We start from the raw sequence: 24,887 nt of genomic DNA on the forward strand, positions 1-24,887 counted from the left end.
GGAGGCCCCAAACAAACTTAGCATCGGCCAAGTTTGGCCCGCAAGCCCCAAATTGGTCAGCCATGCGATAGCCAATAATTACCTGCTTCTCATGGCCGATACCTTAACCGATAATTTCACAATTCTGAATTTTAAAAAGGTCATACTGTAATAATAACCTGTAGTTTCTGCACAGCTGAGGATGAGAAAGGTTAAAGGAACACTCCGCCCATTTTCAACCAGCTTTGTATCATTAGAACATCAGTAGTATATCGGAAAACTGTAAACGGTTTTGAAGTCTGTCATTTAATTTGACAGTTATTGAGTTTTAAAGTGTGGACCAGTGACATCACTGGTCCACACTAACTCAAATTAATAACTCATTAACTCAAATCAACTCTCAATAACTGTCAAACTATTCATCATTCATCTAGTTTGACAGTTATTGAGAGTTGATTTGAGTTAATGAGTTATTAATTTGAGTTAGTGTGGACCAGTGATGTCACACTTTTTCTTTTACTGCACCGTGGATGTGAAGAGAAACTAAATTTCAATCCTCTGTATGTCGTGCATATATAGCAGAATTGACAATAAAGTTGACCTTGACCTTGAAAATGCATTAAATACAGGTTATTAGTAAAGTGCAACAGGCAATGGAAAAATAAAGGCTTTTATAGAAGCGCAATTCTATGGCTGCTTAGTCTGCAGATAAAACATAATGAAAAAAGACATATAGACTGGCCCCTATGGTATTTTATGCTTAAAGAGGACACGGGACATTTGATCATATGACTCGTTCATTTGCATTTCACCTCAGACAAGACATGACCCTGCTTTCAAGTCTGAAATGTACCTCGATTTGCTAGGAAGGTTAACAACATTTTAGCTTTTCGCCAACCAGGGCACTGCTAGATGATGTCCCTAGGTTGACTGTACAGTACAGTACAGTAGTAAGGATTTTTAACATTTTGATGAAACAAAACAACCACAATCCAAGTCAGAAACACAACAGAATATATACTGTGAGCCTGTTAGGCCTTGGCCACACTGATCCGTGGTGTCTGTCCGTGTGCATTCATTTCTCTGTTCACTTCCATTCATTTTCAATGACAGCTGTCCCGACTGTCCGTGGATCACTCAGAAGCGTACGTATCCAGAAAATTTGCATACGTTTTGATGGACAGAAAGTTGAAGAGGGATGAACTTTTTCTGGATTGACTATCGGGTGGTCGGATGGTCGGATAGTCACTGTCCGTTTAGCCAATCAGAGTCGAGGTCTCGAGAGGAGGCGTTCCGAGATTTGTTTCAACTTTTCAAAGAAGATGGCAGCCGAGGCGGTGAAGGAGGCTATAATTAATGCTGTGTACACCATCCCGCTGTTGAACCAACGTTCACCATCTAATCTGGTCATTCGGTGGCATTTTATTGCCACATAAGTAACGTAGCGCACAGAGCTAATAGCTAGCTGACGCGTGATTTCTATTCGCACATAGGATAAGCAATAACCACGCCCTGTGGCGCCGGGATTGGCCAGGAGCATTGAAGCTTGGGACTAAAGCACCTGGGGTTTTTCATCTTTTAAAATAAACATGTTTAAAAAACTATTGCTTGTTACATTTTCAGTGCTGTACCTTTTCTCTGGGTAAGAATTGAGCTTGAAATTAACGATATTGTGGCGATTGTGGGTTTTAGCTAGGAACTGATGTGTGGGGTTGTTCCTGGGGGGAACGGTGTTAGTGGGACTTCCTGTGGGAGCATGAGTCAGTCAAGCTATGTGAGGAACGGGAGTAGACGTGTGTAGAGCTAGAAGTGCTAGGAGCTGTGTGTGAAGCCATGAATAAAAGCCTGTACCAACTATAAGTCTCCTGGTTCCTGGACGAAGACTGTTACGGGGCTGGTTAGATCGATGCCATCGGCTATCCACTAGTTCGGTCGTTACCCGGATGTAGCGGGCTGTCTTATGCAGGAAGCGATAATGCACCCGCTTGAATGGCAATACTAACATCTTAAACCTAGCTCGTTGTCTTGTCTCTCATTCTTGCACGCACCTGCATCATGCACAAACATGGTGTCAGAAGTAGTGGAACTCACGCTTAGATGTGTATGAGCTACGTTGCGATCAGACGCATGATATAGCGTTAACCGGCTCTGAAGCTGAGTCAAGAGGCTAACGTTAGCTAGCATGGCGGCTAACATACCACCACCCTCGCCGATGAGTTTCTCGGGCGACTGGAGCACAAATTGGGACATATTCCGGGCCGAATATGAGGATTATGCCCTCGTTACGGGTGTGGCTGGAAAGGACAAGAAAATTCAGGCTGCAACTCTGAGGAGCGTGATGGAGAGTGAGTGCAGACACGTTTACCGACACAACCTGAACCTCTCGGCGGCGGCACAAGAGGACGCCGCAGCAATACTGAATGCGCCGGGAGAGTACTTCAAGCCGGCAAAGAACGTAATATATGAACGGTACGTGTTCGGGAGCTGCAAACAGGAGGATAGCGAATCCATGGACAGTTTTGTGACCAGGCTCAGAGAAAAGGCAGCAACTTGTGAGTACGGAGTGCTAAGGGATGAGATGATTCGTGACAAAATTGTGCTGGGTGTTGCAAATGAGAGCACAAGGCGGAGGCTGCTCAGAGAAAAGGGACTCACGTTAATCACTGCTATTGAGATGTGCCGCGCAGCGGAGCAAGCTGACATCCGAGTGAGAGTGATGGAAATAGCAAGCCCACACACTGATGTAGTCCACGCCGCTACTAAGCAACAATCCAGGCATAACCAAGCGAGGTGGAGCAATTCACCCAGGCCTGTAGACGCGGCCTATGCATGCAAATACTGTGGGATATCACACTCAAGGGGCAGGGAACACTGCCCAGCGTTCGGGAAACAGTGCAAATCATGTGGAACCCCTAATCACTTTGCGAAAGTGTGTCAAAAGAGCAAGAGGAGTGCTGCTGATGGGAAAGTGCACTGCATGGACGACGTGGCGGAGAGGTCAGAGCAAAGTGGTGAGGAGGACATATACATGCATGAGTCAGTCGGCGCAGTACAAACCAAACCTGAAGGAAGGAGGAAATGATTTGTGACATTGCGACTTCACAACAAGCCACAACGATGTCAGTTGGATTCTGGGGCCACTTGTGATGTTATGAGCCTCAAGGGTAAGAAAAGGCTGGCTCCCTATGCACCCCTCCACCCGAGCGATACCCAACTGAAACTGTACTCGGGGCAGTACATGGGCTCCATGGGCATTTTCGAGACTGACTGTACGCTAAGGGGCCACAAATACAAGCTCTCGTTTGAGATAGTGAAAACGAACCAGGGTCCTCTTCTGTCAGGATGCACCAGCGAACGCCTGGGTCTAATGCACTTCACGATTCCTGACGAGGTGCTTAAAGTGGAATATGCACAGCTTGGACCCCTGACCAAAGCGCAGCTGATCGACAAATACAGCGATGTGTTCAACGCACCTGTGGAATCCGTGCCCGGGGAGGTCCACTTTCAACTGGATACCGACATTCCTCCAGTTCAGTGTGCTCCTCGCAATGTTCCCATCGCGATGAAGGCAGCTGTTAAAGCCCAGCTGGACAAGTACGAGGCCGGAGGCCACATTGCGTCCGTCACAGATCCGACTGACTGGATCAGCAACATGGTAATTGTGAAGAAGCCGGACAAACTGAGGATATGTATCGATCCTAAGTTCCTGAACAAGGCCCTGAAGCGCTCATTACATTATGCCTACTCTGGAGGACGTCTTGTACAAGTTAGCAAAAGCGAGACTCTTCACTTTGGTGGATGCTAGAGATGCATTTCTGCAATGCAAGCTGGACGATGAGAGCAGTCTCATGACCACGTTCTGGACCCCCTGGGGGAGGAAGCGTTGGCTCAAGTTGCCATTTGGAGTATCAGTGGCACCTGAGGTGTATCAGCGGAAACAACATGAGCTCCTGGCTGGACTGAAGGGCGTTGAGCCCATTGCAGATGATATCTTGGTCGTGGACGGGACACAGACAAAGAGGCTGAGACCGACCATGACACCAAGCTCCTGGCGCTGATGGAGCGCTGCCGTGAGGTCAAACTGCGGCTGAGCTTAAAAAAGCTGCAGTTCAAGTTAGCTGACGTCCGATTTCATGGCCACATTCTCTCATCTGCTGGACTGAAGCCTGACCCGGAGAAGGTGAGGGCCATCATCGACATGCCCGATCCGGAAGACGCGAAGGGTGTGCTGCGCCTCATCGGTTTTGCCAACTATTTGGCCAAGTTCATGCCGCACCTGTCAAGCGTCTGCGAGCCACTGCAGCGCTTGCAGGACAAGGAGACCCCCTGGCACTGGCTGCCCAAACACCAGGACAAGGAGACCCCCTGCCACTGGCTGCCCAAACACCAGGCGGCAGTGCTTGAGCTCAAGACACTGGCCACGACCATGCTTGTCCTACGCTACTATGATGTGACTAAGCCGATCATGGTCCAGAGCGACGCCAGCCAGAGTGGACTCGGCTGTTGCCTCATGCATGAAGGCCAACCAGTCGCATTTGCTTCGAGAGCTCTCACCCCCACAGAGAAGAATTATGCCCAGATTGAGAAGGAGTGTCTCAGCATCGTCTTCGCCTGCCAGAGGTTTCACCACTACTTATACGGCCACGACCTCATCACAGCGGAGACAGATCACAAACCTCTGATCTCGATCTTCGGCAAACCTCTCCTCAACGCGCCCAAGAGGCTTCAGAGCATGCTTATGACCTTACAGAACTACAGCCTGAGGGTCGTCTACAAACCTGGTCATCAGATGTTCATCAGTGACACGCTCAGCAGAGCGACAGCAGGATGCATCGGCAGGGGAACTGCATACCAGCGGCACGCTGTCTGCTCCCTACAGCAAGAGCAAGAGGACATACAGCATGTGAACCAAGCGGACTACTTAAACGTGAGTGACCAGCGCTTGGAACAGATCAAGCTGCACACTGACCGGGATGAATGTCTGCAGGCGCTGAGGTCCACAGTTCTCACAGGCTGGCCAGACATGAGGGAGGGCTCGCCCTTTATTATCAGGGAATACTGGCCCTACCGGGATGAGGTAAGCGCACAGAACGGCATCTTGTTCCGGGGACAGAAAGTCATCATCCCGAAATCGATACGCCCGGAGATGCTTGCACGCATACATTCAAGCCACGTGGGTGGAGACGCATGCTACCGGCAGGCTCGGGAGACGTTGTACTGGCCCAACATGCAGGCAGAAATAAAGGACTTTGTGAGCACCTGTTCGACCTGCAATGAGTATGCGCACAAGCAGCAAAAAGAGACCATGCTCTCACATGAACTGCCCATCAGGCCATGGCAAATCGTGAGCATGGACCTGTTCAGTCACAGGCAGAAGGACTATCTGCTCATGGTTGACCACTATTCGGATTTTTGGGAGGTCGAGCTTCTCCCTGACATGTCGGCAGAGACAGTCATCAAGCGTTGTAAGGCGCAGTTCACACGACATGGCCAGCCGGACAAAGTCATCACGGACAATGGCCCACAATTTGCTTCGCAGTTTAAACGTTTTGCCTTGGACTGGGAGTTCGAGCACGTGACCTCCTCTCCAAGGCACCCAAAGGCAAACGGCAAGGCAGAATCTGCCGTCAAAATTGCAAAGAATCTATTGCGTAAGTCCATGCGTGAGGGTGATTAAAAATTAAAAATAAGGCAGCTGAAGTTCCCCAGCCAGCAAAGCCTCAGCTAACCTCCAAATTGTCCCCGCCCCCTCCTCCATCAATAAGCATGTCTTCCTGTGGGGATAGTGCTGCCCCTCTCCCTCCTGCTCAGGTCACCACTGAGAGCATTACTGCCCCTCCCCCTCTGGCTCAGCCCCTGCCCTCTCGGACAACCCCTATAAAGTCCGGGAGCAAGCAGGCGATCGCTCCCCCTCTCCCGCGGCAGGTATGTGATGCCCTCATAATTGGAGACTCAATTGTCAGAAACGTTGAAATATATAACTGCCAAGTCAGATGTCATCCTGGTGCAAAAACAGCAGACATTGACTATATTCTTCCTCACATTTTGTCTGACTTCACTCGTGTTGATTATTTGGTGTTACATGTTGGATCTAATGATACTCAAGCTAGTGCCTCTGAGCTGCTAAAATTAGACTTCGTGAAGCTCTTTGATAGCCTTGCCCGGACAGGCAAGGATTTCATTATATCTGGTCCACTGCCTTGTACACATAGGGGAGACTTAAAATTCAGTCGCCTTCGACAGTTGCACCTTTGGTTGAAAGGATTTTGTACCTACAATAATGTCCCCTACATCGACAACTTTTTGTTATTTTGTAATAGGCGTAACCTGTTCAACAAAGATGGTCTCCACCTTAATAGGGAGGGAGCCAGACTGCTCTCTTTAAATATGCAGCATGTTCTGGACTCACTATACTGGGTACCTCCACTATGATGTGTCCCAAGTCCAAGCCTCCCAGCCCCCCAGACCTACAATCCCACTCATTCCACCTCCCAACCTGGGCTTGGGCTACTGTTGAATTATGATTTGCCTGTTTTCTCTAATGTTATGCCTGTTCTGTCCATTGTTGATCACACTGTTTATGACTCAACTCTGCTTGATATTAAGGTTCCCTCTGCACAGGTCTCTTATAAAATGGGGAACTCTCTGAGCCCAGAGCCCCGCCCCTCTGCACAGGTCTCTTATAAAATGGGGAACTCTCTGAGCCCAGAGCCCCGCCCCTCTGCACAGGTCTCTTATAATACGGGGAACTCTCTGAGCTCAGAGCCCCGGATCCCAGATCATTTCAAAATAGTTGTTTTAAATGTTTATGGGATGCGACTTTCTCGCTGCAACTCAAGGCCGAGGGGGGCTATAAAGGGCAATCTAAAAAGTGTCCCTATCGACCTTGCCCCTTGTGTCCCCTCTATTAGCCCTACCCCTGTTAATCTGATTTCCCCACAAGAGCTCCAAACTGCTGGTGGTTTGAAGTTCTTGCACCTGAATGTCAGGAGTCTGTTGCCCAAACTGGACTTTATTAATGTGTTAATTAACGACGCTGCCCCAGACATTCTTGTTATCTCTGAGTCATGGCTTTCTGGTAGAATCCCTGACTCAGACATCTCGATAAGTGGATTTAACCTTTTTAGAATTGACAGGAAGGCAAAGGGAGGGGGAATAGTGATTTTTGTGAGAGATAATTTAGCTACTGTAGTTTTAACTGCTTCCTCTGTCCCGAAATGTTTTGAGTGTATTATTTTAGATATCTGTATAGGAGGCGATGTCCACCTTGTAGTGGCCGGTGTTTATCGCCCACCTTCGGCGCCGAATTCAGCCCTGGAAGACCTCGGGGTGATTCTCTCCAAATTTACAGCGGGGGAATTAATAATACTGGGGGACCTGAACGCCGATTGGTTAACTGATTCATCCGTCAATCTGAAACACTGCTCAGAACTAGACTTATCTCAGCTCATTCAACACCCTACTAGGCCAAATGTAAACAATCCAGCTAAATCCACTCTCATAGACATCATCCTTACAAACAGACCAGATAAGTACCCTCAGGGAGGGGTCTTTGCCCAGGGAATTAGTGACCACTGCCCCATAGCTTGTGTCAGATTGACCAAGACTTTTAAATCAAATGGTAAGTTTATTAAAAAACGAAATTTTAAAACATTTTCTGATCAGGGCTTTTTATATGACCTTTTTTACTCTGATTTGGAGAGATTATGTTTAATCCCTGACCCTGAGTCAGCTTTAGATTATTTTTCTCATGTTTTTAATTTGATAGCAGACAAACATGCCCCCTATAAGAAGCTGAGAGTAAAGAACCGTTCTAGCCCCTGGTTCACAGTGGACGTCAAATCTGCCCTGCGTCTCAGAGACTCTGCCTGGGCGAAAGCCAAACTGACCGGTAAGCCCGCAGACTGGCTTCATTTTAGAAATACGAGAAATAAAACTATTGGTATAATCAGAAAAGCCAAAGCTGATTACTATTTAACCTCTTTTAGCAACTCATCAGATTTCTGGAAAACTGTCAAATCTCTCAGCTCCGCACCCACGTCTGCTCTCCCCCCCCAGATTAATGCTGCGGGTGAGATAATTTTAGATAAACTGCAGATGTGTAACACTTTTAACCACCACTTTGTCTCTGCGGGATTTTTATTTGATAGGCTCACTACCAACACGGCCCCCTCGGACCATGTTTACGACCCCGCGGTCGAGGACCTCTCCACCCCCCCCCCCCCCCTTGCAGGTGAACGTTTCTCATTCAGGCCGGTGAGGCATTATGAAGTCCGCGAGGCTCTGGCAAAGCTGAACACTAAGTCCACTAAGTCCACGGGCGAGGACGGCATTACACCGTTCCTCTTACGCCTTAGCGCTGACCTGATCGCAGCACCAATTGCCCACATATTTAATTTAACATTCACTACCAGCGAGATCCCATCTGTATGGAAGTCAGCTCAGATTTCCCCCCTCTTCAAAGGAGGTGACCGGAGCGATCTGAATAACTATAGGCCCATCTCAAAACTATGCTGTCTGGCTAAAGTGCTTGAATCATTAGCAAACGTACAGCTTCGGACATTTTTAGACACGCACAATATTCTCCAGTCCCATCAATCAGGTTTTAGACCGGGACATAGCACTGTCACGGCCACATCCCTTGTTTTAAATAACATTCTGAATGGTCTAGATAGCCGACAGCACTGTGCAGCTCTCTTTGTTGATCTTTCCAAAGCGTTCGACACAGTAGACCATGCGATCTTACTAGATAAACTGTCCGCCACAGGTCTGGACGAACTCTCGGTCAGGTGGTTCTCCAGCTACCTGACCGAGAGGAAGCAGGTAGTGGTAGCCGATGGTGTGGTCCGACTCACTGCTCAATGGTAAAGGCGTGCCCCAAGGATCAATTTCTGGGCCTATTTTATTTACACTGTATATTAATAACATTTTTTCTCCCGCTGGACTTTGCAATGTCCATTATTACGCGGATGATACTATTTTATACTGTTTTGGAGCAACCCCAGCTCAGGCCGTTTCAACACTTCAGATGGCTTTTGACTCATTTCAACGGTCTCTATCTGACCTCAAGTTAGTCTTAAACTCTTCTAAAACAAAGTGGATGATGTTCACGAGATCTCTTTGCACCAATGTCAATCTTAGTATGCACACGCTCCAAGGCGAGCAAATTGAATCAGTAAATTCTTATAAGTACCTTGGTATCTGGTTAGACACCAGACTCTCCTTCCAGACTCATATTGAACATCTCACAAAGAAACTGAGGAGGAAGATCGGCTTTTTATATAGGAACAAATCTTGCTTTTCATTCAGTGCCAGAAAAACTGTTGTACAATCATTAATAATGTCGGTTTTTGATTATGGTGATGTTGTATACATGCATGCCTCATCTTCCATTTTGAAGTCCCTCGATGTTGTTTATCACAGTGCTCTGCGTTTTATCACAGGCGATGCTTTTCTTACACACCATTGTACTTTGTACGAAAAGGTGGGCTGGTCCTCCCTAATGGCTCGTAGAGAAAAACACTGTCTTTTATTTATTTACAAAGCTTTAATTGGGAAACTCCCAGCATATTTGTCCTCACTTCTCATTCATAACAGTGGAGGTTATCAAACTCGCTCACAGTCCTGTATTAGACTATCCCACGTGTGAGGACTGAACAAGGAAAGAGTGCTTTTGCTTTCTATGCCCCCAACAGTTGGAATAGACTTCAGGACACTCTGAAAATAGAAGCATTGATCCCTCTTGTTTCCTTTAAAACTCTTTTAGAAGGTCTCCCACATAATGGGTGCTCTTGTTTTAGCCTACTTGAAAGTGGGTTTTTCACCTATTCTTAATGTTGTTTTGATTGTCTGTCTGTAACTTGAAACCTTGTGTATGTGTTCCTCTGTACCAGGGCTCTCTTGAAAATGAGAGCTTGCTCTCAAGAGATATCCCTGTATAAATAAAGGTGAAATAAAAAAAAATAAAAAAAAAATGACCCCTGGAAAGCCATACTGCACTGGAGAAACACTCCCACTGAAAACATGGATAGCAGCCTGGCACAGCGCCTCATGTCTCGCCGGCTGAAAACCTCCATTCCAGTGACGAACAAGCTTCTTGAGCCAGTCATTGTGATCGGAGTCGCTGAAAAGCTGCGTCACAGGAAGCAGCTTGCCAAGTCTTTCTATGACCGGTCCGTACGGGACCTGCCAGAGCTGGAAGTAGGTGAGGCTATCCGGATGAAGCCCTTGCCTGGCGATAACACTGGGCTCTGGAGGGTCAGTACCTGCCTCCACAAGGTCGCGCCCAGATCTTACTTGGTGGATGTTGACGGGTCCCTCTATCGACGCAACAGGGTTGACCTCAGGGTGGCAGAGCCAACTTCTACTCGGGCCTGTGTGGAAAAGGAGCCTGAGCCGACATGTGTTCCGGAGGATAGTGTGACCGAGGCTTCCCCGATCTTGGCCGACTCTTTCCCCGTCGGGCTTACACCGATGCCCTCTCGCAGTTCGGTTGGAGCCATGCCCTCGGAGGGACACAGATGCACTAGGGCTGGACGGCTGTCTAGGCCTCCTGAGAGACTCAACCTCTGACATGGACTGTTTGGGGGGGTGGCCATTGAAGAAAAAGAAAAAAAATCAGTGGACTGTGTGAGACTTGGACATTGGGTGGGGGTTGACAGTAATTGAAAAAAAAAAAAAAAGAAAAGAAAAGAAAAAGAGAAAACATTGTACATTGTAACACTGTAACATTGAATGTTTTGACACAGCTAAAATTTATTTACTTACAAGTTATTAGTAACATGTTGCACTATGTTCAGTTGTGTACTTGGAAAGGGAGGATGTTACGGGGCTGGTTAGATCGATGCCATCGGCTATCCACTAGTTCAGTCGTTACCCGGATGTAGCGGGCTGTCTTATGCAGGAAGCGATAATGCACCCGCTTGAATGGCAATACTAACATCTTAAACCTAGCTTGTTGTCTTGTCTCTCATTCTTGCACGCACCTGCATCATGCACAAACAAAGACTTAAATCGTGACATTGGTCATTGGTGTCAGAAGTAAAGCGTAAAGCGTGGCTTGGAGGCTCGAGCGCCCTAGCGGTAGCGGTTAGCTGTCTGTGTGCTAGCTGATGATGGGGACGGGTTATTGTTAAATTGGAATGTGTGTAAAAAGAAAAGAGTATTTGAATGGGAAGGTTAATTGAAGATGTGGGTAATGTGAAGTAAGGAAATGATGGTGGTGGTAGAATGCAAAATTAAGTGGTGTGTTGTGAAAAAGAAGGGAGTACTTGGTGGAAAGTTGTTGGGGAATGGGATTTGATGTGGTGACGGGAAAAAAGAGTTATTGGGTTATTGTTGTTTTGGTACAGGGTATGTGTGGGTTGTGGGTGCCAGCGTGGGCGCTGGCTATGTACAGTACAGGCTGTACTGTACTGTCCTGTACTGTCCTGTACTGTCCTGTACTGTACTGTACTGTCCTGTCCTGTAGGGGAGAGTGGGGTGAGTTGTGCCAGTGGGGAAGTTGTGCCACCCCTTGTATCTAGAAAACCATAGAAGAAATTGGTCATGTGACCACACATTTTTGAAGAGGCATCCATTTTACTCACTCTGCAAAGAAGGGAGGCAGATGGCACAAGAGCTAAGCACATTTAAGTTCAAAAAACTGTTTTTTGCCTCTCAAAGTAATTTTTTTATGATCAAGGTTTATTGATTGTTGTGTCTGAACAATTATAGACAAGTTGAAAACATTTCACACATGTGTTAGTGTTTTAGTAAGCTACAATATGAGGCTATACTGTTAGCATGATGTTAGCTCCAAACCAGCTATATGATACAAGTTTGTTAAAATGGTGGGGATGGGGTGATTTGTGCCAAAAGGCCTGGGTTAAGTTGTGCCAGTGCAGTTGCAGTTGATTTAGTGAAATTTTATTTCATGTTGTTCTTAAATGTTTAAATAGACCTTGTTGAAGAATATTGCAGTATTGGCAAGTGTAGCCTGGCTCTGTGATAGTTGATTTTGTTCATTTTGAACATAATTTTTATTTCTGAAAATGTTAAATATGTAGGTCAACTGCTGCTACCGTTTAGCCTTGTTTAACCCTGTTATAGTACACTGGACTTTAGTGTTATCTTTATTTTGTCTTGCTTTGATATAGCATTACAGTATATGAGATGAAAATGTTCTGTTTTACTTCAGTAATCAATGGCACAATTTACCCCAACGTATTCTCTCCAAAGGCACAACTTACCCCGCACCGGGGGCAAGTTGTGCCAAGAGACTACTTTTTTAAGAATAGCCATATTTTTTTAACAGTTTATTTAAGATCCAAAGGGAGTGTTCCCAGTGGTGCACAACATCCTGAAATATATTTACATATTGTAGTTGGAGGCATTACTGTCATGCCCTCACTTTAAAGACACCTCAAGTAAAAAGTGGCACAACTCACCCCACTCTCCCCTACTGTACTGTACTGTACTGTCCTGTACTGTCCTGTACTGTACTGTACTGTCCTGTACTGTACTGTACTGTACTGTACTGTCCTGTACTGTACTGTACTGTCCTGTCCTGTACTGTACTGTACTGTCCTGTACTGTACTGTACTGTCCTGTACTGTCCTGTACTGTCCTGTACTGTACTGTCCTGTACTGTACTGTACTGTCCTGTACTGTACTGTACTGTACTGTACTGTACTGTCCTGTCCTGTCCTGTACTGTCCTGTCCTGTACTGTCCTGTACTGTACTGTACTGTACTGTCAACCGAGTGACATCATCCAACAGCGCCCTAGTTGGGGAAAAGCTGAAATGTTGTTCATCTTTCTAGCAAATCTAGTCCTGTCTTGTCTAAGGTGAAATGTAATGAACTAGTGTCATATGATCAAATGTTTGATGTCCTCTTTAAAGGTATCCAAAGGAGTTTTCCTTGTAAACAACTAGTTTTGTATTAAAGCCGATATATATCAGCTATATATAGCCGATACTGATAATAGCCAATAAAGATACATTTGCCATTGTCCGCCGATAATTTATCGGTTCGGTATATATTGTGCATCCCTAATTAAATCGTCCCCATTCCAAGGAGAAATATATTAAAAAAGTATTAAGAGGAGGTATTAGGTCTCACACACACACACACACACACACACACACACACACACACACACACACACACACACACACACACACACACACACACACACACACACACACACACACACAGATACTGTGGAATGTTTCAACTGTGATAAGCAGTTTGGGCTCCAGATTTGAAAAAATCACAGCCAAAGAAGGGATGTATCAGCCACATCCAATACGTGTATGTACGCACGCACGCACGCACGCGCACACACACACACATGCGCACACACACACAGTGTGTAGTGGCTGACCTCAGTGAGACAGTTCTGTATAAGTGCCGCTGGCGACTAAATCCTAATATAAAGCATGTGTCAAAACGAGACAGAGGGGAGCAGAGAGAAAGAGACTACTGTGTATGTTCTCGCTTTTACTCTAGTCTTCACAAGACCAGAAAGACTTTTGTTGCTCAAGGACACTTCGGCAGGATGGATGCTTGCCTGAACCCGCGCCTTCTGTTTGGAGGATGGTCAGCAGGGAGTGAACATTTATTTGGTGCTCATGTTGAAAACCAGCCATTTTAACATCTGGTCTTAGAGACAGAATTTGTGTTAGCTGAAGGAGAAGGTGAGGCTCAAGTATTTAGCAGTCAAGGTTAACAAATTAGGGAGAGAATCCAAGTAAAAAAGTATATTTATGCGGATATGTGCAAACGAAAGTGTGTGTGTGTGTGTGCGCGCGCGTGTGTGCGCGCGTGGACAAAAGTGAGCTGAGACATTTGGGTGTAGCAACCTTTATTGAAGGAGCTCTTACATCACTGCTGAGGGACGGTTTCCTCAGGTAAAGTATCTTCTTTAACAACATGGGTAGAGGCTGATACACAGAATATTAGCACCACAGATCAAAACAACAGTGCAGTGCACTGCCAACAAATAACCAACCTCTTGTGTGTGGAAACTACAGGTGTGTGTGTGTGTGTGTGTGTTTTCTGTGTGGGTGTAAGGGGTTTGCGGCATAGTTCCCTTAGGGTTCTTTTCCATATCAGGTCGGACCATCAGTCATGACACGTTTTCAGCCTGAAAAATGATGGCCTAGGGTGTGTGTGTGTGTGTGTGTTTGACAGAGGCTGCTCTGGTGCACAGATGATCCAGAACAGCTCTCTGTCATCATGTGAACCAGTGACCCAAAGCACAGCTGTTTATTGAACAACCCCCCAAGGCTACATAAAACATCACCTCAGACCCTAAAGTTAACACTATCCTTCAGTTCAAACTGAGGGACCTCCGGTCCTGGAGAGACGAGACACCTGATGAGCCATTCTCAACCCACACTTCGCTCCACATTGGTTTGCCTTGAATTATGAAGTCAAATTCCACTGAAGGATGATTATGATCCAGACTATAGGTGAAAGTGACACAGAAAGCGCCTGAGTGGATATCAGCCCAGTCTGAATAGAAGATAACATCAGGTTAAAGACATGGCTTTTATCAGAAGCTCTCCAGGACCGCAGCTGCCCTTTTCTTAGCAGACCTTCCCGTCTGCCTGACACACAATCGTTTGTCGTTTTGTGACATTTCTTTTATAAAGCACCTGAACACAGTGTACGGTAAATGAGTGAGACTGAGTAAGTTTGTTTATTAATATAGCCCTAAATCACAAACATGTCTCTAAGGACATAATGGCACAAAGAATTGAAAGCGTGTTGGTCCTGTTGTGTGTACGGGGCCCTGCTCAGGGCAGGGACACCCTGCGGGAGACGGTTTGGTGGAAGACCCCGCGCAGCAGAGATGGGTAGTCCGGCACGCGGAACAGGTGGCGCTGGGCGTAGGTGACATCGTCCTGTCGCCCCCTGCTGACCAGGGTGCGCAGGTTTACCTCGCTGACCTGGTTGCCCACGGAGATCACGAAGAGCTCCACGCCGGCGTCGGCCACCTGGCGCACGTGCTCCTCCAGCATGGCCTCGGTGACGCCCTGGGACCGGCCGTCGGAGAACAGCACCAGCTTCTTCTTCCTGCTCCCCCCCGACGCGTCCCCGCGGCCCTCGAAGCGCTGCAGGGCGTAGCTCATGGCCTCCGTCACGGCGGTGCCGTCGTTCTGGAAGGCGGCCTCGCTGACGCGGATGTCCAGCGCGGTGCGGTTGGTGGTGAGCTCGTGCTCCATGCGGGCCGTGCGGCTGTACTGGCCCACGCCCATGCGGACGTCGGTGCTGCCCCTACGCTCGGCCGTCAGGAAGCGCTCCGACAGGCGGCTCACGAATGCCTTGCTGGTGTCGAAGTTTTTCTGGCCCACGCTGGCCGAGCTGTCCATCATCACCACGATGTCGGTGTCGCTGGAGAAGGTGACTGCAACACACACACACACACACACACACACACACACACACACACACACACACACACACACACACACAGCACAGATGATCAATTACTAATCTCAACTGCTGCAAATATATATATATATATATATATATATATATATATATATATATATATATATATATATATATATATATATTCAACTCATATATGGTCGTTCTTTTCACTCATATTTTTTTACTTGTACTTTTTTTTACTTTACTACACTTACATTGTAGTGTTTTAATTGTTGGTTATACTATATTTAAGCTCTATCCTATTATTTGTTGCTGCAATGACCCAATTTCTGCAAGTATATCCGCAGGAAGTAAAACAATAAGAAAATAGAAGTGTCATATAAGAGAAAGAGGGAGAGAGAGAGAGAGAGAGCTTGATAAAGACACAAATGGCAAGATTGATCAACAGACTGATCAAGATGTTAGATCAGAAAAGCAACAGTACCATCAAATGTGAAACTGTAGTATATTCAAAAATGGACTTACTTGGACATTTGTAGTTCGGGCACTTCTTATCTGGTGGTGGGGGGAAAGGGTTTAAGTTCATTTACTTAGAATTCTTTCAATTCTTACAAGTAATCAGACTACAGTGAATATGGATATGTGTGTGCATGCGTGTGTATGTGTGTGTGTGTGTTGTACCTTGACAGATGCTGGTGGTGAGGTTCTGAAGGAAGGTGTCGTCGAGCAGCTCGGCAAAGTTTTCGAGGACGAAGGTGAAGCCGGGTTTTCCCGGGTCGCTCTTACACACCACGTCCTCCAGCTGCTCCTGGTTGGGCTGGCGGCCTGAGTAGTCCTTCACTCCTAAACCGCCCACCTGCACACCAGGAAACACGTTTTAGGTCCATAGAAGAGGTTAGGTTCTAAACCGCCCACCTGCAGACCTATATTTTAGGTCCATAATATAGGTTAGGTTCTCTGCCCGAACCTGAATTTCCCCTCCATTCCTCGGGCCCGGGTCGGGCTGGTCTCATGGTCAGATATAGCCTAGTCTCTCGCTAGCCAGCCTCTCTTCCCTTCCGTCAGAGAGTTTGGCGCTGCAGGTTTCCATTGTGGGATTGCGAAAAAAAATGCTCTGTTTGGGTTAACCAATCATCCTCGTCTTGGGCGGTGCTTAGCGTTAGTGCCCTTGGAAAATAGTTTTGGGGTGGAACTTGTGCCGAGCAGGCCTTCTTTATTGCACAATCCAAATTTTCTTCAAAACTTGCCATTTTCAGCGTGTAGCAATGAGTTAGCCTGTAGGTTTCTGCCATTAGCTTTCTACGCTAGCTAGTTAGCATCGTTGTTTTCACATTCGGCGGCCGGGAGCATTACAGCGACACACATGGGAGCGGAAGCCGCTCTGATTGACATGGTCGGAGCCAACAGAGCATGACAGAGCTTGCAAGCGGGGGAGCGGATATCCTGCTGCCACCGAAACAGCCGCTCGAATGGGAGAGCAGCTTTAGAGCAGGGGAGGGCTTATCCCTGTTGCCTGTTTCCATGGCGCCAGACTCTCTGACGGAAGGGAAGAGAGGCTGACTAGCGAGACTAGATATAGCCTAATGTCTTTCTTGTTTGTTTGTTTTTATAATTGGGGTGGAGAGTAAGCTATTTGGTGACAATCAGAATGTTATACGTATTATATAATTATATATATATCATGTGATTGCACTGTATTTACATCTCAGCAGCATAAATACAGCGTGCCTCTCCTCTCGTTGATTAGCCACAGATTTTGTGCGTAATTCTAAACAGATTTCTGTCATTCAAATGTCACTGTAATCCGCAAAGTCTGCTTGCTAATTGCATGTGTCAATTATGCTTATATCACCAGTCAGATAAAAGTTACGATTTGAAATTTAAGTGTCGGATTTTGGCCGCCTATGGCACCACACTCGCTTTGCGAGTCCTTTGCGTGAGAGAGAGAAAGAGAAAGAGAGAGAGAGATTCTGAACAGACAACACAGAATTAGTTTCGATAAACAGTCAATTTACTAAGAACATTTCAGGTTTAAACCAGGCTCAGCCAATGAATGGGCCGGGCCGGGATAAGACAGAATGGGCAAGAGTGGGGTCGGGCTTGTTTTTTTAGCCCGATTCAAGCCCTAGTCTGTAGGTTTTTCTGGATGTCAGTGAATACGTGTCCACGGGCACCGACTAGTGCTGGTGTGATGTGCGTGTTGTGCTCACCCGGATGCCTTTCCCGCACAGGGTGTTGAGGGGAACTTTGTCTCTGGAGATGTCGGAGCGGCCGTCAGTCAGAATCAGGACCACTCGGTTGTCCAGCTTCATGCGGCTGATCATGGTGTCCAGAGAGAACTTCAGGGCCTCGCCTGTGTAGGTGGCCTCGGCCAGCCAGGTCAGTTCTCTCACCTTCCTGCGCGCACACACGCACGCACGCACACACACACACACACACACACACACACACACACACACACACACACACACACAAATAGTTGAAAACACATAACTAGAAATAGCACCCCGCTAATTTCTCCAAGCACCTGCAAAACATTTTGTTTTGATTGTTGGAATTATACCATCAAACTTCATCCGGTCTGAAGCGTCTGTTCTTTTTTGGGGGGGGAGATGACAACTTCCTCTGGCCAAATTTTAATGGGCTAAAGTACAGACTGTCTCTGAAGATTGTGGAAGAGATAGACTCGCTTGAGAGACTCCTCAAACCACTCTATGACCTTCCTACCCCTAGCCTGGGTAAACCCATCCCCCACGTGACCTGCTCTCAGAGTCTCCCAGGCTATCCTACCCCTAGCTACGGCCCCTTTCCCCTAGCCCCACCCCCTTCCCTCACCACGGCCCTTACCACCACTCACATGCCCCTAGCCACTCCCCGTACTCACCCCTCGCACCCTGACTCTCTAGTCTACGACCTTCATATCCCTAGCTATGGCCCCTTTCCCCCAGTCCTGCCCGCTTCCTTGACTCCACCACCCACATCCCCCTAGCCTAGCATGTACTGTATTATCATCACTCCTTTACGTATTAAAATACAGTATCAGCATTGATTAGATGACATTAGTCCACATTTCCTTAATGTTAATGCACCAAAAAAAAGAAATAAAAAATAACGATTGTTCACAAGTTCAAAACCTCAAGTCCAAGTCAAGTCTCAAGTCTTTGAGGATGAGCCTCAAGTCAAGTCTCAAGTCACACGGACAACCAGAAAACATTATTCCTCCGGCCACGGCTATCGCCGGCGGCGGAGGCATAAAAACGACAGAGGGTTTTGAAAAGCTTTCATGAAATGACTAAAGGTTGAATCACTACTGTTGTGTTTTATCAATCAGCGATAAGAGTAGCAAAACAGGGAAAATAATGTGGATTATTACTCTAATCCCTGTATGGAAATTATCTTCCACTTGCCCTCAGGGAGGTCAGTGGTGAGCATTGGCTACAGAGCTGGTAGGGATTCAGCTTCTTGTTCTGGCTGGGACACTTCAGCAAGGCGGATGCTTGCCAACACAGCGACTTTAACCCCATTCTTCCAGCTGAGGGATGCTGTCTAACCACAGACCACCATGCTGCCCAACTGAAGTGAGGCTGAATCACTGTTTCCCTGACTGGAGATCGAACCTGGCCAACAACGGGCAACTGTCACCAATACAAGAATCCAATCAAAGAGCAGTCCAGAGAAAAGGCAAAGACAGGTGTGTGTGTGTGTGTGTGTGTGTGTGTGTGTGTGTGTGTGTGTGTGTGTGTGTGTGTGTGTGTGTGTGTGTGTGTGTGTGTGTGTGTGTGTGTGTGTGTGTGTGTGTGTGCTTGTGGACTCACTGCTTAAATTCGGTGAGGGTCAGGACTCCGGGGGCACCCAGTTGCACGATTTCTTGGGCTTGTGCACCGCTGTACTGGACTACGCCCACCCTGGAGTCACCTCCAAACTGGAAAGAGAAACAGGACATGGTGACCGTGTGTTTTGAGGTGTGTGTGTGTGTGTGTGTGTGTGTGTGTGTGTGTGTGTGTGTGTGTGTGTGTGTGTGTGTGTGTGTGTGTGTGTGTGTGTTATGTGTCTGCGCATGTGTTTTCCTCCGTCAACATTGCTGCGCCCCACCTAATTATATCCAAACTGGAAGGAGAGAGTCACTGGAGGGACATAAAAGCAGAGCCCAAACCCTGAGAAAATCCATTCACACTTTCTATTTTGAGGTCTGTTCTCAAAACAACCGCTTCCTAACATCTCTGAAAACAACTTGCACTGCCACTGCCAGTATTATTTGGAGTAAACAATGCATTCCGTGATGGTCGGACGTCAGTTATCCCACAGCGATGATGCAAAGATGAATGAATTGAATGAAAATGGAAATACACGATCAGGCAATGTAGTCAAATGTGAAGGCGGGGCGTCGGGGCGGAGATGGTACCTTGATCTGCTGGTCTTTCATCAGTCTGTCGATGACGGTGATGATGAAGTCTTTGGCGAGAGCAAAGTTAGAGGAACCGATACTCTCTGAGCTGTCCACAATGAAGGCCAGGTCCAGAGGTCCACACTTGCACTCTAGAGACACATACAGACATGAATTCACCATGGGACCAGCATCACCTTGGCCGCTGCTGAGTAGGGGGAAATAATGACCATAATGATTTGCATATGTGTTTCAGATCGGGTAAAAACTTACCACAACAAGCTGTGATGTGTGGGAAGAGGAAGATAAGGGGGAGAGAGAAAGAAATTATCAAAACAAAATTAATTAATTGGCCAGAAAAGATCCTAAAACAGCATAACCTGTTAACCTTCACATTCTTCGGTTTTCAATCGCATGCGTGGGTAATCAGGCACAGAGTTGAAAAGGGCAAGAGTTTAACTATGTGTGTGTGTATGTGTGTGTGTGTGTGTGTGTGTGTGTGTGTGTGTGTGTGTGTGTGTGTGCGTGTGTGTGTGTTTCCACAGTCTCAGGATAACTTACAGCAGAGCTTCATGATGATATCCAGAATTTCACATTCCTGAAGGGAGAGGTGGAACGGATGTTACGGTATACCATAATACACCGTTGCATAGCCTTACATAAGGCGCTAGACACTGTTTGAAGTCAGTCCAAAAAAGCTAAAGAAAAAAAGCTAAATAAAACATGACAATGGAGATTTCGACTGAGCGAGCTGCACGGTCACAGGCGAGGCTTTCTGTGTTCAGGAAATTGGCAATGGACTTGACTTAGACTAGAGTATAGGTTTCAAACTCAAACCAGCAGGGGCTCAGGGGAAATCAAGTCAGCGCCACTCAGCTGTGCCGCCATGCGGCTAAAGAGGGGCGGGGCTTCACTGATGAGGTGCACTGATTAAAGGTCTTTAAACTCACGTCGGTTCCTGGTGGTCCAGGAGGCCCCGGAGGTCCCTGGAGAAAGAGAGAGAGACAGAGAGAGAGAGACAGAGAGACAGAGATAAAGAGAGAGAGAATGAGTGATCAATTCCCTTGTTTGCAGTGGGTGTTTATTATAGTAACTTAGCTCTGGCCAAGCAACAGTTTCTCTGGCCAGAAAGGGACTGAAGCGATGTGAGAGCCAGAAGCGTGGATGATGACGTTTCACTTTTACTGCAATAAAAAGGATGATTTTCACAAGGAAAACCATTACTCCTTTGAATTCCCAGTCAACCAGTATCCTTCAGTCACTGAACCCACATCCACACCCACACATTTGGGTATGCTGCCTTTCTGCAACAACAACCCTCCAAAACCATTTTGTTGCTGCAGGAAAAGCATCTGTTTTGTTTTAACAGACACAGAATTCCGTTTTAAGAGCGTTCTTTCGTGTGACAATGACGCCAGGCAAGCATGCGTGTGTGCGCACACACAGGCAAACACACAAAAGAGAGAGAGGGAGAGAGAGAGAGAGAGAGAGAGAGAGAGAGAGAGAGAGAGAGAGAGAGAGAGAGAGAGAGACAGCAGTTAATTGCAGATGGGAGGACTCGTCCCACAAAGACATAACTCAAACTGTTCCTGCAGAAATATGCAGTGGAGGCTCAAGCCAGGGCAGAAGGAGAGGAGAGAGGGGAGGGAAGAAGAGGAAGAAAGGATAGAGAGGAGAGGAAGGAGGTGGAGAGGCAAAGTGGGGGAAAGTGTGAAAGGGTGCAGTTCAAAAAGAGATGGATTGGGGGCCTTGGAGAAAATGCGTTCTGATACACATTCTGTATCAGATTTAACACCAATTTTCGCTCATTATCTCATTATGGTCCAGCACTATGAGCTTTGAGTGCCGCAGGGAGGACGTATTTTTGTCGGCCACCCTGGAAGTTAACATCGTACTGGGTTCCCTCATCCCAAAGTCAGTGGGTTTTTTTTAATGGGTTTTTGCTTAGATGCCTGAAATAAGGTGCGGGTTAGGTGGAAGACTAGTGGTTAACAAATGTTTATGATACTTAGATCTTTGTGTTCAGCAAGAAAAATCTTCACAAATGAACACCACTTTTATGATTTTTGAAGTGTTTTCTTGTGATCGTGATTTCTGACCATAAAAGTGGTGTTTATTTATGAAGCTTATCCTGCTGAACACAAAGAGCATTCAAAAAACCCATTGACTTCGAGACAAGGGACATACACACACACACACACACACACACACACACACACACATGCCCTGACTCGGCGGCATTCATACCGGTCTGCCCTCAGGTCCCCTGTGACCTTTGGCCCCGTTGATTCCTGGATTCCCCGGTTCTGGGTTCTGTGGAGAGAGAGAGAGAGAGAGAGAGTGAGAGAGAGAGAGAGACACAGGGATATAATGAGAGAGGCCCATGCCCTTATATAGACACATTAAGGGTTAGACAGTAAGTACAAGTAAGTGTTTTAATACGATGTATGTAGTTGTGTTTCCATTACACTCTGAAATGCGCAAAATCTAAATATCGCAATAGAAAGTGGGTAATGGAAACACGTAAATTTCGAAAAACCTCCCAAATATCGCAAAACGTTTTTGCGCTCTCATGAGGTGGTTTTTCAGACGTGTCGATATAGCAGTTTATCGCAAAAGTGTAATGGAAACAGTTTTTTCGCATTAGCACGACATGTGACCCATTCTGCTTTGGAAAAGCAGCGAAAAATGAGGAAGAAACGGTTCGATAAGCCGTGGCAAAACCTCCGCAGCAATGGAAAACTTTGAAGCAACGCTAGCAGAAAGACGAGTGTTATGCAAAATATATATAAAATAGATAATGTTTAATGGCAGAAATCGGTCCATGGTGACAGGCTGCCTGTGTGCGCGCATTTGGCACAGCGCGAGGGGATGAAAAGCAAGCACACACCGGTGCGGTGCGTGCTCCTGACTGAAGTGAATACAGTGACTGTGAGTAATACATTACACACGTTTCAGGTGCAGTGTTATAATTATAATAGCTACACAACATTGTGATTATTGACCAAATCAGCCTTTTCCCTCCTCCATCTCTAAATCGGACCAGTTGTAGGCTATTAGGCTATTAGGCTTTTTCCCTCTGCCTGTCGCGCTCACTGCATTCACCGCAGCCAGCAACATTTTGCAACTAATTTTATTTTGAATTGATAATCAGGCTCGTTTATATGTGTTGTAACTTCATGTTGTGATTTGCATTGACCATTGGTTGGATTTGAGCATGCAGGGGACGGGATATGGGGCAGATCCACTGTGGCAGGCAGCTGCTGGTAGGCTAATGGGAATTGCGTTCAGGTGACCAAACGCAACTTCAATGGAAACGCCTACAAGTCGCAATTGTACATTGTCGAAGTTGTAGAAATATCGCAATTATTTTGCGAAAAACTGTAATGGAAACACAGCTTGTGTTGGATGTGTACTGGTGAAAACATCCATCTATCTCTCATGACAAGATGACAGCTTTGTGTCCAGTAAGCGTGTGCGCCCGGCAAATTGAATTCTTCATAACACTGACCGCAGGCGACCTTTCAGGCATGTACCACAGGTATGTGCTGCTGCTCTTCTGTTACTGCAGGGATTGTATTATCTCATCTGCCAATCTGCACAAATCACACCTAGAGACCTACTAGTAGCCATACCTTTGTCTCAAATTACATAATTAATCAATCAATCAACTAATCAATCAATCAATTAATACATTTGTATTTAGTGTAGAATCACCATGAAGCATGGTCCCAATACACTTTACAATTAAAAGAAAGCACCGGACAAAGTATAACAAACAATGCATTTATTGGCTATACATAGCCGATACTGATAATAGCCGATAAAGATACATTTGCCATTGTCAGCCGATAATTTATCGGTTCGATATATATTGTGCATCCCTAATTAAATTGTCCCCATTCCAAGAAGAAAAATATTAAAACAGTATTAAGAGGAGGTATTAGGCCATGGCCACACTCATCCATCAGCTCTGTATGTCTTCGTTCATTTCTCCATATTTAAATTAATTTTCAATGACAGCTGTCTGTTGTCCGGCAGATTTCCATCTGTTTTGACGGACAGAAAGTTCAACCCAGTTCAACCCAACTTATTCTGAGTGAATGGATTCGTCACTGTCAGTTTAAATCAGAGTCAAGGAGGTGTCGTGTTATGAATGCCAGAACGTGTCGTTGACGTTCCAAAAACAAAGCAACAGACATAAATTTATCTGTTATCTGTATGTTTTCCAACGGATCAGTGTGAACGCAGCCTGAACCAAGCAGGTCTGGCAGCACCACTGTCCGCCACAGCAGTCCAGCTGCCAGGGCGAAAGAGCAGCCAAAGCCCGGCAGCAGCTGCACTGTGAGTCTGCGACCCCACGGGTAATCACTGGGAGATTATGGTGGACACTGAAGAAGTGTGGAGAATAGGGAGCTGAACATTTAAATCTGTTTAGGGAAACCATCTGCACTTTGAAGTTTATTTTTCCCACAGATACAGTTACACACTTTAAAGGAGGTGAGGGCATTTTGGATTGAGAAATTCAAATGAACGTAACACTGCAAGGCGAGAGTGGTTAATGATGTTCTCCTCCAGACGCTATTTATTTTTAAATTGCAAACAGAGCTCCTTGTTGGAGGTGAGGGTGTTGTCTAATAAATACCAGTTGGAGAGAAATAAGATACAGGAAGGGAGGCAAACACTGTGAAATCACAATTCGTCGAGATAAATCATTTCCGCTCCTTGAACTGATGAGCTCAAGGTAATTTCAAACCAGCTGGACTCCACTGTTGCTATACTGCCATTTAGCAGTAGGCATAGGCAGTTTTAACGTGACAACATAAACATTCTAAATTGCCTCATGCTTACTTCCTGTTGCAGTGTTTGCTAATACAATAGCTCACACAGCAAATAAGCTATGTTTCAAACAGTTCCCAAGTGATGTCTTAGACTAATTTCAATAATGAAGGTTACCTCTGCAGCCAACGCCCAGTCCAGGTTATATCACCCCATTCATCGCTATGCACGCTCCCTTTCATTCATGCCTCTCTAACCGTCCATTCACAGTCTCCCACGCTTCCACTCTCTGGCAATAGCTAATCAGCTTAAGGTATTCCATCCTTTCCCTCGCTTTTCTGCTGAGCCAATCACCTAAA

At 46.3% G+C, this 24,887-nt stretch overlaps 1 protein-coding gene across 1 annotated transcript in view; it reads right to left on the reverse strand.

Annotated features, from left to right (window-relative positions):
- Positions 1 to 13,816: 13,816 nt before the first annotated feature.
- col6a1 (collagen, type VI, alpha 1) overlaps positions 13,817 to 24,887 on the reverse strand; it is a 30,934-nt gene continuing 19,863 nt past the window's right edge. Inside the window, exons 26-35 of the mRNA XM_083659449.1 lie at positions 21,997 to 22,062; positions 20,700 to 20,735; positions 20,311 to 20,347; positions 20,023 to 20,031; positions 19,768 to 19,901; positions 19,181 to 19,287; positions 17,576 to 17,762; positions 16,047 to 16,221; positions 15,891 to 15,920; positions 13,817 to 15,375 (exon numbers count right to left, since the gene is read on the reverse strand). Coding sequence (XP_083515575.1) covers positions 14,765 to 15,375; positions 15,891 to 15,920; positions 16,047 to 16,221; positions 17,576 to 17,762; positions 19,181 to 19,287; positions 19,768 to 19,901; positions 20,023 to 20,031; positions 20,311 to 20,347; positions 20,700 to 20,735; positions 21,997 to 22,062 — 1,392 coding nt within the window. The 3' untranslated portion in view covers positions 13,817 to 14,764. The remainder of the gene's footprint in view (positions 15,376 to 15,890; positions 15,921 to 16,046; positions 16,222 to 17,575; positions 17,763 to 19,180; positions 19,288 to 19,767; positions 19,902 to 20,022; positions 20,032 to 20,310; positions 20,348 to 20,699; positions 20,736 to 21,996; positions 22,063 to 24,887) is intronic.

The sequence above is a fragment of the Poromitra crassiceps genome (assembly GCF_964638095.1).
Source record: "Poromitra crassiceps genome assembly, chromosome: 23".
NCBI lineage: Eukaryota > Metazoa > Chordata > Actinopteri > Beryciformes > Melamphaidae > Poromitra > Poromitra crassiceps.